Below are 12321 nucleotides of genomic sequence, written 5' to 3'. Positions count from 1 at the left end.
CGTCTGGGCAGTAGATAACTGAGTACGAGGATGTCGGCACTTGTGGAGGGTGACCAGAAAGATACGCGATAGCGGCACTGATCTAGCCGCCGTGATATGCGCAGACGCTCTAATCAGAGCCATTCCTGAGAGATAAAGGCCCGCAATCTTTTGCTCGCGGCGGGAGTGAAGTTCCCGCCGTGATAAAGTTGGGACTACAGAGTAGATAGGCATGGATTTGTGGGCAAGGGACGGATAAGATGCTCAGAGTTAACTTATCGATCTATAGTTCTATAATCTCTGAATTGGCACATTGCAAACAGGGACAAATAAGGCACATCATGGACGCTTACCTGATTAAGTTGCAAAAAGCATACAGCCCGCAGTTTCTCATAAAGGCTCGACATTCCCTCTCGTTCGTCTGGCGCGACACCCCTGGTTATCACCGACTCGAGAGCCGCCGCCAATCATGACACAATTCAAGCAGAAGCATGTTCGCGTCGCCGTTAGACAGGCAGAGCCTGTCTGGCTCGATCTTGCCGGTACCGTCCAGAAGACATGCGATCTGATCACCGAAGCTGCATCAACGGGCGCCGAGATCATCAGCCTCCCTTAGTGTTGGCTCTCGGGATATCCGGCTTGGATCTGGTAAGTAGATCAGTCCATCCATCAAACTCTGTACGGAAAAGAGAAAGGTACTGCAGTCTAACGTTCAGTTATGGTGACAGGGACCGTCCGGTGGACCCAGAGTTAGCTGCCCGTTACATCCGCAACTCTCTCGTTGTCGAGTCGGTCGAAATGGAACGCATCGGGGCGTGCGCGGCAGCAAACAAGATTATTGTCGTCCTGGGCTTCTCGGAGAGTCGTCACGGCTCGCTCTACATCTCGCAGGCCATCATTGGGGCTGACGGACAGACCTTGACGCTTCGGAGCAAGATCAAGGCTACGCACATGGAGAGAACCATGTTTTACGACGCTACCGCCGAATGTCTCGACAGTGTCGTAGATACGCCTTTTGGCCGGATCGGCGCCCTATCCTGCTGGGAGCACGTCCAGCCGCTTCTTAAATACCACACCTACTCGCAGCGCGAGCAAATACATATCGCGGCCTGGCCCCCCGTATTCGGCCACGACGGCAAGTCGCTGTGGTCCATGTCACGCGAGGGCACTGAGGCCATCGCTCGCACCTATGCCATCGAGTCGCAGTCGTTTGTGCTTCACACGACGGCCGTCATCAGCGAGTCCGGCATCGACCAAATGAGCACACACAATGGCTTGGTCATGAACTCGCCCGGAGGAGGTTACTCGGCCGTTTTCGGTCCTGACGGTCGGAAGCTGTCAACCAATATCTCAGCGGACAAGGAAGGCATTGTCTATGCTGATTTGGACATTGACGACATCCTGCATTCAAAGGCCTTCTTAGATGTGGTTGGCCACTATAGCAGACCTGACCTGCTTTGGCTCGGCGTGGATCCAGTAGTGAAGTCTCAAGTTAAGTTATAAAAAGAACGTGAGACTAATTAACAGCTTATTGTCAGAAGTCAAGCTTATACTTGAGCAGTTGAAGGGCTGAGGCTTTATTGTTGAAGGAGAAGGAAGGAGTTCGAAACAATATGATACCTTTAGTTAAGCGAATTGATAATGCTTCAGTGCTTTCTCTTCTCACCACAACCAGGATGATCTTGTTGCCTATCAATCATACATGCCACAATTCGGTTCGTAAGTGGCCGGAAATTACCCTGCATGATGCAGGTCAATAGTTCTTAGTCTCTCGGATCACGTAGCAACATGGGGCCATCGGCACGGTTCTCTCCAGTGAATACCTGACGCATCATAGTTTTACAATAGCAGGCTGACAACAGACACAGTTTTCTAGTTGAAACTCATTTATTGGATAGTTCAATGGATCGACCTTTTCTAGATCTTGGAGATAATCAAACAGAAAATCCGGCCAAACCCATACACCGTCAAATTAAGCATAGCAGCAAGCAGGATACATTAGACTCGGGCCATCAAAATATTGTGCGGTGGCCCTTGGTCAAGCATTAGGGTTATAATATCAACTCTCTTCCGGTATAGCATTAGGCACGTAAACATATGTTGAATTCCCGGTTCTTTAGTTCCTCCAAAATAACCTTTTCCATCACGCAGCTCCTCGCACATGCCCACCAGCATCTTTTCGGCGCCAATAACAAACGCCCAGCGCGATAAAAGTGAAAGAGGAAAACGAGGGCCCGCGAGTCCCCCTTTGCAATCAGCTCGGCAAAGGGTCCGCAGCAGAGAATCGGAAAGCCATAGAATAACTCCTCAATATCGGCGGCGAGCGGCGTGTTACTGGTGTGTGTTGGCGCCGACTTGGGAAAAGCACAACAAAACAGAGGCGACATGCGGCGTATGACGTATTCGAACGACGAGCGAGCCGGCTGTGATGATGGTATGGCTGACATGCCCTGGTGATCGACCAAGGTATATTTAGTAGTAATTTTAATAACCGTATCCCTAAGGTGGACCAGTTTTTTTCTTTTCATCATGTCCTTTCGACACTGCTGCTGTGGATGGTAAGGGCTTACGACATGACAGTTCTGTCTCCAACCCAAGAAGAAGACGCCGAGCGTAGGATACAGATCCAGCTGCCGCTTCAATAGCTGTGTAACCTGAAGTCTGATAGCGTGGATCATACCAGATTCTCATAAAAGGCTCCACGAAGCGGGCTGGGTTTTCACCTCTTCTGACTAGAGCTTCTTCAATGTTTAGCCTCGGATGTTGACGAGTCAGTTGGGTGAAGACGCTTCCCTCGTCGATGAAGATAGGCATGGCCTGAAACCACAGCTGAAAGATACCTGGACTGAGGAAGAATAACTGGTCCTGGGCGAGATCGAGCCTGGCCGCGGAGCCGGCGGTTTTCATACCATCGAGAAAGCCGAGGTCAAACCAGGATATGTAGTTGATGAGAAGTGCTGTTCCCATCAGCGCCTCGCAGTTATCTCTTGTGAAGGGGTGCGATAGGTTCTTGCGAAATAGTCGAACCGCCTTGTCCATCAGCTGCATCGAAGCGTGCAAGTATTTGGTGCTATCTGGACAGAGTGTTGTGAGATGCATAGCGGCGACACATAAGATGGCAGACATGATAAACCCTTCCTACGATAAATCAGTACAGGTTATTGCCAGGAATAAAGCAGGCATACATGGAAGGCCCGTTGCATGACGACGGGCCAGACTTGGGGAAACGCGAGCGTTGAACGAGTTTCCTTATCCCAGTGATGGAATAACTCGAGGTGCAAGAGGCTGATATGGGGATTCATATCTATCTCGAAATGGGCGCTGTGCGTTGAGAGTCTTGGGCCAAGGATATAAAGATGGGACGGCGGTAAACATTGGATGTTGCGCTTAACGCAGCTGGAGCACGGAAGGCGCTCATCACACTGGGTTGTCAGGGCAGTCTTCAGAGGCACATCGCAGTGACGTACCTTGACCTTCCGGCGCTTGCATGCCACGCACCCTCGCCGACTTTTGAAATGGGGCCGCTTCTTACGCGCCTGGTCCGTGGCCCCGACGGTCTGTAGAGTAGGAGCCTGGCCTGCCTCGTGTGGCACCAGAATGGTGTTGGCAAAGACGGGGGGTGTCGAAGTGTTGGACATTGGGAATTGATGGACGTGCTTGAGAGGACGGAGTTCCGCCAACCTGGAGAATAAGACGGCGAGTGATTTTACCCCAGTCGTCAAGTGGAGACCGTGTTGGATTGGACCATGATGGTGGGCCTGAGTCTCGCATTCCGGATTGGGAATGCGAACGGCGAACGCTACACAGGGTGGGTGTCGATGGGTCCCTTCGAAGTTGGCTGTCTATGAGCGTCGTGCCTAATGCTAACTTAGCCTTGACTTACCCCAAGACCGAGTTTGGCCTCGGCGGAGACCGAATTAGATAAACGAGTTAAACGAGTTGCTGAATGAGGTAAGTGAGTGAGTGAAACAACGGCAAGGTCGGGTCGCGGCCAACCGACACGTCAGACTTGAGCGAAAGAGCACATTTTGGTATAGAAATTAGTCCTTCGAGGAAGGAAGGACCGGCCCGCACTGACGAAATCGTTGTTTACCTACGCGAAACACTTTCTGGTCTTGTCTATATAAAGCGGCCTATTGTCCCATCATCGAGCTTCCATCTCCCCAACGGCATCGAAATATCTTGCACATTACAACACTACAACTCCTACAATGTCTCTAGTTCCACCAGGAGGTCTAATTCTCGTTACCGGCGCCAACGGCTACATCGCCAGCGTCACCATCCAAGTTTTCCTCCAACGCGGCTACCGCGTCCGCGGTCCGTCCACTCCGTCGCCTCCAATGCCTGGATGACGACCCACTTCGGTCCAAGCTTCGAACTTGTGGAGGTACCCGACATTCATTCCCCTGGTGCCTTCGACATGGCTCTAAAAGGCGTGGACGGCGTTGCCCACATCGCTATGAACATGGATATGAGCCCGCAAAACCAGGCAATCATCAACGACACCATCGAATCCAACCTACGGCTTCTCGAAGCGGCTGCAGCGGAACCGAGTGTCAAGAGCGTGGTCATCACGTCGTCCCTGGCTGCGTGCATACTCCCAGAAACTGGCAAGCCGTACAGGGTTACCCCAGCTACCTGGAACACCGCAGCCATTGAACAAACGGCCAGGCCGTGGAACGGCGAGGGGAACCCCCGCTGGTACGGAATTGTCCTCTACGGAGCCGCCAAAGCGCGTGGTGAGCAGGAAGCCTTTAAATGGGTGCGCGAGCATAAGCCAGCCTTCTCCTTCAACACAGTCGTGCCCAACGTGAACTTCGGGACTACCGTATCGCCAGAGAACATGGGCTACCGCAGCTCCTCGGCGGTCATCGATGCTGTTGTTAAAGGATACCCTGCGGCGCCGTCGATTTTGCCGTCGCAGTGGTATGTCGATGTTGAGGACACGGCACTACTACACTTAGGCGCCTTGACGCTTGACGACGTGCACGACGAGCGTCTGCTTGCCTTTGCAGGAAGATACTTGTGGACGCAGGCTCTGGAGATCTTGCATAGACGGTATCCGCAGGAGATCATGCTGCAGTCAGTGGAAGAGCCGGCTGTAGATGCTGGCGAGGTAGAAAATGAACGCAGCATTCAGGTGCTGAAGAAGATGGGTAAGGAGGACGGGTTTACGTCATTGGAGGACGCCCTTGTCAAGGCTGTTAATCTGATTATTCAGAACCAGTCTAAGAACGTGCCTAAGACGAGGATAGATCTTTACTACGAGTCTCTAAGTAAGTAAATAAAAGCTAGATCATTAGTCTATTTCGGGCTCGGGTTAAACGAATTACTAGCACGACTGCGTAATGTAGCTTAAGGCAAATATATCATTCCTTCCAACATCTCTTAACAACTGAAGCTGGATTGACACGACTGGAAGTGCCAGTGGCGAAATCCGGCTGCACAAGTGGTGAATCTAATCATTTAGGCGCTGATTGATCTAGTTATGTTGTCTCATAGACTCGTTCATTCCATCCAACCGCCTATTTCATAGTCCCCATGATAGTGACTAAAATGGCTAAGGACACAACCACTGTAGTTGTGCCGTACGTGTACGCGTGCCGCCTGCGAAGGCCACTGAGTTCAGCCATCCAGGTACTCACGGTCGTCAAGTAACCGCAGAACCCATCCATGACGCCCTGTAATAATTGGCACCCAACTTCTGATCCTCCGATGACGCTCCTGCTGATTCCAAGATACGCTCGCTGAAGGTCCCAAGCCATTCCCAGCAGGGCAGTGCCCACAATGTTTACAGTGAAAGTGCCGAGCGGAAAGGCAGGCAACAGAGAATTGAGTTTCAGGCTTACATCGAAACGTAACAGACTTCCCAGAGGAGCGAAGACAACAGCAAATAGACCTTGACCTCGCAAAGTTTCCTGCTTCCAGGTGTCATGACCACTTGCGTCGGAGGGCCGATCCGATGGGAACACGGCCATGAGCACAGCTCCTAGCCATGTCCCGAAACCGCACGCGGCCACGCACCTGTCCAACACAACTCGCAGACGAAATAGAAGCTCTAAATGAACTCGGCTGAGAAGTGTCGCGATATGGGCCCCGGTCTTTAGCGCAGAAAGGCACACACAGCGGGTTGTGAGAATGACGGCGAGCAGCGCCATGATATTCACGCCGACTCCTCGCGGGGCCAGGACGTCGGAAGATTCACCGCTGTGACATTGTGGTGCCGGCAGGGAGTTTGACAAAGCTAGAAAACCGTCAAGTATGAATGGTGAAAAGGTAGTCAGGGAGCCACAGAACCCAGTTGACAGTCTAATAAAAAGAGTTCCTGCAAAATTCGCCCACAAAGTCCCGAATGTAATAGGAGGACCGATATAAAACGTCAAGGATTCTAAGCCTAGGCTTTCTAATAATCCTAAAATTAAAAGGAGGATAAGCTATATAATAGTATATAGCTTAGGAAGTATTTAAGATACCTGGTATATATATCCCCCTAGCTTATTTTTCTTTTATTTATTTAGTTATCTAAATAGAAAAAATAAAAAAAACTCTTAACTTTTTCTTTTATTATAAAATAAAAAATTAAATTAATTTATTATAGTATTTCTTAAGGCTATAATAAATATATATGTATATTTTTATTAGGATTTTTAATAATAAAAGAAGTCTTATTTTATCTAAGTTAAAATATTTATTAAGCATACTATAGAGTTTTATACTTAGCTTAAAACCCTAACTCTTGTATTTTCAGGTATACAATTACCTCCTCTTCTATCTCAGATGCTGCATAGAGGAATTAAGGGCTATAGAGTTTTTAATACTAATGCCTTCTTTCTTTTAAATAATAAAAGCTATTAGTAATGCGAGGCACCCTTACGCTTAGAACTTCTAGAAAGTCTAGATTTAACTTTATTTTCAGAGCTTTCAATATAAGTAGGATCGTTAAGTTTACTGAGATATATGTATTCTTCTGGCAGGCTATATTTATGGTTCTCTGCGTAACTGCTAGGTCTGCGATTGCTCGTGGTAGGCTATTGTGTAGAGCCTCGGCTACTTGAAGAATTGGGCATTCTTGGTTGCGCCTCGATGCCGATGTTCTCATGACTGAACTCGGACGGTCATTGAATTTGGCATGCCGTCACTCTGGGGTGTGTTCAGTTTATCGGCATTTCATAATACGTAATCACTACATCACCGGCTTCTGCCGTAAGTGCCAATCGGGTGATGAGCTAATGTCTCGTCAGCTGGGGACGGAAAACTCGGTCGTCGGGTAACCGGATAGACCGGGAAAGCCGTGCTGGAAGGAATCTCGGTTGCCCTGGGTCACATTGCTGGTGCATCATTCAGAGTTGAGACTTCCACCAATAGGAACGGTCATATCGGAACTGGCGACTGGGAGCAGCTCACCGTAAACGGTATTTGGGGAACACGGAGAAGGCGGCTTGCCGCGACTACAGTATGTACACAGCTATTTTTGGGTCTGACATCGATTAACCACCGGGCTCACTGCACATCCCATTCGAACTTCAATTCACGTTTGTTTTTATCCTCGAGTCCTGATAGCACGAGCTTCTCAATTAAATTGCCCTCCGATTGACTCAGAGGAATTTCACTGGATAGGTTCTGGTCCTTATCATAACTGTCAGCCATCATTTCTATCATGCTGTGAGTCCTCCACCATGAATCTAACACTAGCGAAGCAGAAATCGCAAATATCGGAGATGAAGAAAGTGCAGCTGATGCCATCAAACCAAAGTCAGGAGACTAAATTAAGACCGAATACTGAGAGGATTTCGCCAAACCCTTCCATGGATTCAACCATAGCAAGGCGAGCATCCATGGCAAGGACGAGCTATGACATCCCAGATTCGTTCTTGAATCTCAGTGAAGTCATGGCTCCACCACCCGTACAAAACCCTGATGACCGCGTTATATATCGCCACTCTACTCTCGAAGCAGCTATTGCTACTGAGCAAGACTATCGGTGCCAGATACAGTCGCAAGAAGATAGGGCCGTGAACAAGGGCTTGGGGAGAAGAGCTTTGGTAAAGCGCTTTGTTACTCTAGTTTGTTGGGGGCTTGGAGTCGTTAGGCACTTTCTCCGCACTTCTCTAATTTGGGGCAGCCACAACTCGTCATGATGCAATTTATCTTTCCTAGACACAGGCCATGGGAGCAGGAAGACGAGACGCTCTACTCTGGAATGAAAAGATTCTCCGGGAAACGTGGAAGGACTTGACGTGATGGACAAAAAGCCAAGATGGAAAGGATGGTTGACACGGCGCTGTAGGGTCTTATCTTGGCTGCTGAACACTACTGTACTGAATTTTTTGTCAAGAGTCCACTGAAATCAGGAAGTATTTCCACTGTCGTACATTGCCACAGCGTGTGCTTCTGCCCTCGCTTCCCCATTCTCTCCGTTCGAACTCCGGTCGAACAAACTTCCCTCCGTTCCTCTCAATCCAGCTTCTACCTCCCTCAGCTCGCGTACCTGCTCCTTGTGCTTCTCTCGTTTTGTGGATGACACGAAAGTGTTCCCAGCGTTCCACCAATAGATAGGATATCGGCGGCGGCCGAGGTTGTTGATAAGCAGGGCCCAGCCAAGCATTATCAAGGAGGACGCGAGCACGGTGGGTAAATAGCGCCAAGACAGCGTAACGATGTCACTCTGAACAGCAGCGTTCAGTCCTGTGGCGCCAGCCCTGCGTTGCGCAAGGCAGACTCAGCAGAGTTCTTGATCTGAGAAGCGCTTGATGTTTGTTCACTTACGGCGGATGCACAGCTCCAATGAGGAACTGTCCGAGAGCAGATGTGGCCATGGAGATGCCACCATTCACGAAGACATTCGCATGAAAGCCGCCCTCATCTAAGAAGACATGGTAATGAGGATTCAGTACGAAGAGCCGAGTAATGGCAGTCCCTGCAAGTGCCGAGACAAAATGCCCAAGGACGAAGTTCCGCGGCTGAGCAAGTGGAGACTCAATAGCACAGAATAGCAGGACGGCCGATGCTCCGAAGGACGTGATGATCAGGGGGGCATTGTATACGTCGTGGAAGGCGGTGCTGGTCGACATGATGGCCTCGATGAGGAGGATGCCACCGAAGGCACCGCACCATTTGAAAACGCAGATCTCCAACTTCATGGGAATATGGCGGAGCCATGAGAATGGAGGGAAGGGCAAAGGGTCATACGGGGCTGTCGCATTGGGAGGGTGATACCCTGTGAAGCGGGAAACATGTGTCGGAAGACGGGCGCGATAGTCTTCCCGGAGCTTGAAGCGTTCTCCACGACCTGGCTTCGGCTTTTCTCCGTTCGTTGACATTGTAGTTAATGCGAGACACGCCAGCCTAAGAGAGGTTGTGGGTGACTTGGGTACCAAGAAGGCTTGGTATGGGAATGTCATAGACAGCAGTACTGCCAGCGAACCAAATTGCCATCTTATATCCCAAGCCACGACGGATAAAGCGGCTCATCTTTTGACGTCACGATGAGGCCGAGAGCTTTTGCTCCAGATCTCTTGCCCAGCCCCGGAAGTACGAGGTTAAAATTCAACAACCAAATGCGCCCGGATCGGGCGCCTAACTTTCCTACAGGTGGATAGCATTTCCGTACGGAACACAACCTTATCCAACACATCCGAAGGAGCCGTCAATCCCGGAAATCATATATTCACAAAGATAACACGGGACCTTCAACCTTGGATACGACGGATTAGGCCGAGTAGATATATCTCATAAGAACGGGGCGGATTAAGGCTTTAATCTAATAACTCTAAGCCTTTAACCCCTTTCGCATAATAGGAAAAGAAGTTATAGAAGTCAGCACTTAACTATTTTCTCTTTGCGTCTATTAGGTATACCACATATAAGGAAGTCCTTATCTTGATTCCGCAAAGCAGGCTTCGTCGTAGATTAGTTTCTATAGATATTTTAATATTAAGTAATCTCTATGCCTCTTGCTAACATATTTTCCTATGGACTAAGGAGCTCATATTAATATAAGTAAGTTTAAAGCTCATTAATAAAACCCATCATTACGCCGTGCTTTCTATAGTCTCCATGATGAGGAATATCTCATTTATTTACTAGACGCGGACGGCGATGAGGTAGAGCGGACAAAATTATCGTGGATGAGCTGGCAGGAGCAGCCTTGGCGCCCTCACCGTAGAACTTCTCACATCTCCTTTCTAATCACAACTGCCACCCAGACTGAACAGCACCGGAAAACTGAGCGGACCAGGCCATGGAGTCCACGATTTCTGCTGGCCAGTCCTGGGGTATCGGCACCACACCCTCCGACAGTGATATGTGTTGCCCGTGCAGATTGGGAGGAGAGTGTGTGGGCGGAGAGGTGCACGTGGCTTGTCCTTCGACGGTGATCAGTACCGGGTCAAAACACCTAGAAATGAACGGCGCATACTCCACTTCACGCCACATTCTCTCAGTCTCTCCGTCATGTCCCGCGCAATCCGGGCGCCAGTCGAGTTGAGACTCAAGGCCTCAAATACCTTGAGGCACGTCTCAGCGTCATCGGACAGAGCATTCGCGTATTCAGCAAAGGTGTCATCCGTCGGCTGGGTGAAGATGCTCGAACCGAGCAGGATGCAGCCGGAACATATCAGAGACGAGATCATTTGCCACCAGGGAAAGTCGTGCACTAAGGCCTCCTCGGTAGAGATGCCATACATCAGGCGGGCCGTCTTCCGCGCCTCCATGACGCAGCTCTTCTCATAGAAACTAATTACAGACCAGTCAGTTTGCATGAGGCCCACGTTGGCGTCGTCCAGATGTCTCAAGAGTGGATAGCACAGATATGGCCTGTGGATGAGGGCGCGGAGATGGTGGAACTTGATAGCCAACTTGTTGCACTTCGTTGTGTTAGCTTAGATGACTACTGATGAGCTATGCTACGCAGAAAAGGAGAGAAAGAGAACAACGTCTCTACCTGTCTTTTGAAGATGAAAGATTTCTCAAAGGCGTGGCCCAGGTCGATACGGGGCCTTCCAGGCAACTCCAGTTTCCAGTTCACAAGGCGCTGGTCCAGGTCTTTGGTACTAACCAGGTCATCTGTGGTACGCTGGTTCCTCTTCGGGCCGTACAGATCGCGTAGGGTGTGGCCAACAATCCCGGAAAAGGCACTAACCGCAAGAAAGTAATCAATGGTGGACGACGAATCCTCCTCCGCCGTGGCAAGATGAGTGCCGTCCCAGTCGGTGTCAGAGTCGCCAGTCCGGGACGGCAATGGAACATGACAATCATAGTCGTGGATGGCTGGCGGCAGTCCTAGCTGGAAAGAAAGCAAGTGGTCCAGGACGCAGCTGGAATACCACACTCGTCGTCGACTCTCGGCCTTGAGGAGGCCCTTGCCCTTAAGACTGTCTGGGCTCTATTCTCCATGTGCATTCCGATGCTCTGGGCTGTGCAAACAGCCTGGCCCAGCGTCGTCCAGCATCTGCATCCAAGTCAGAAGATAGCGTTGAATCTCTCGCAGGATCCCACCTGTCTGTTCTGCAGACCGCCAATAAATAGTAGCACTGGGCCAAGAGCGGCGAGACTTGGTCGATGGATCGATCTGTACCGACTGGAGCGGTCAAGGAATGAGCATGCAGGAAGTAGACCTCGTGAAGTGTGCCTATGCCGGAATCCTTCCCAGTGAAGGATGTATAGTAGGCGCCAATGGCGCAAATGACATCTGTTCAGGTAAATGAGCCAAAGAATCAAAGGATCAAAACGGGTGGCATTTGCTGACACATTAGTGCGAGCCGAGTGCTATCGAGACGTCTCTTCTCATTGCGGGAATCTTGAACCTTGTGGTAGGCCTTCCTAAAGACGGACTGTGGAACAAAGGGGTAGGGGGAATGTATCGTCGAGAAGTAGACATCGATGAAGGGCGGGGCCGCGTCGAGACTAGGTGGGTCCACAGCTTTGCCACCCACGACGTCGCTGGCCATCATATTGCAGTCCTGCTCATAGCTGTCAAATTCCAGGTCGACGTCGGCAGGTCTATCTTGAGTCTAAAGGACACGCTCCACTAGGCTGAAGAAGCGCACGTCGCTGACCTCACCAAGGTATTTTTGACTATGACTGGGCTGCGTCTGAGCGACGATGCGCGGGTCGGTCTTAGCTAAAGCGTGATCAACGTGAGTCTTGATACGGCTGGGCTCATATTGATGAACGGCCTCGCGGAGCTCGCCCAGTCCCTGGGCAAAGTTGTAGCCCATGTCGGGACGACGAGTGGACCTACAGCGCCAACGGTCGGCGCTATAGGCACAGTTGTACCCGTAGCGTCTGCACCGACCGCATTCAGGCCTTTCCCCGTCGCACTGCGAAGGCGGTCGTGGTGAG

At 50.4% G+C, this 12321-nt stretch overlaps 5 protein-coding genes across 5 annotated transcripts; 2 read left to right on the top strand and 3 right to left on the bottom strand.

Annotated features, from left to right (window-relative positions):
• Positions 1–777: 777 nt before the first annotated feature.
• On the top strand, positions 778–1482 carry NCS57_00001000 (uncharacterized protein; the record flags this gene model as incomplete). Its single annotated transcript, XM_053050104.1, has 1 exon — positions 778–1482. One exon carries the CDS (start codon positions 778–780, stop codon positions 1480–1482), a length of 705 nt encoding a protein of 234 aa, XP_052918619.1.
• Positions 1483–2478: 996 nt separating this feature from the next.
• NCS57_00000900 (putative C6 transcription factor) lies at positions 2479–3617 on the bottom strand (the record flags this gene model as incomplete). The annotated part of the gene is made up of 3 exons (XM_053050103.1): positions 2479–3117; positions 3165–3401; positions 3447–3617. 3 exons carry the CDS (start codon positions 3615–3617, stop codon positions 2479–2481), a joined length of 1047 nt encoding a protein of 348 aa, XP_052918618.1.
• Positions 3618–4190: 573 nt separating this feature from the next.
• On the top strand, positions 4191–5263 carry NCS57_00000800 (uncharacterized protein; the record flags this gene model as incomplete). The annotated part of the gene is made up of 2 exons (XM_053050102.1): positions 4191–4300; positions 4351–5263. The coding sequence occupies 2 exons, from the start codon at positions 4191–4193 to the stop codon at positions 5261–5263; spliced, it is 1023 nt and encodes a 340-aa protein (XP_052918617.1).
• A 3478-nt stretch (positions 5264–8741) lies between these two features.
• On the bottom strand, positions 8742–9299 carry NCS57_00000700 (uncharacterized protein; the record flags this gene model as incomplete). Its single annotated transcript, XM_053050101.1, has 1 exon — positions 8742–9299. The coding sequence occupies one exon, from the start codon at positions 9297–9299 to the stop codon at positions 8742–8744; it is 558 nt and encodes a 185-aa protein (XP_052918616.1).
• An 868-nt stretch (positions 9300–10167) lies between these two features.
• Positions 10168–12197, bottom strand: NCS57_00000600 (uncharacterized protein; the record flags this gene model as incomplete). The annotated part of the gene is made up of 6 exons (XM_053050100.1): positions 10168–10343; positions 10397–10844; positions 10922–11362; positions 11559–11668; positions 11726–11990; positions 12036–12197. 6 exons carry the CDS (start codon positions 12195–12197, stop codon positions 10168–10170), a joined length of 1602 nt encoding a protein of 533 aa, XP_052918615.1.
• Between the last annotated feature and the right edge of the window lie 124 nt (positions 12198–12321).

Source organism: Fusarium keratoplasticum, chromosome 1, assembly GCF_025433545.1.
Source record: "Fusarium keratoplasticum isolate Fu6.1 chromosome 1, whole genome shotgun sequence".
In the NCBI taxonomy this organism is placed as follows: Eukaryota; Fungi; Ascomycota; class Sordariomycetes; order Hypocreales; family Nectriaceae; genus Fusarium; species Fusarium keratoplasticum.
The sequence above is the reverse complement of the archived record's forward strand: the minus strand, read 5'-3'. Positions and strand labels throughout refer to the sequence as shown.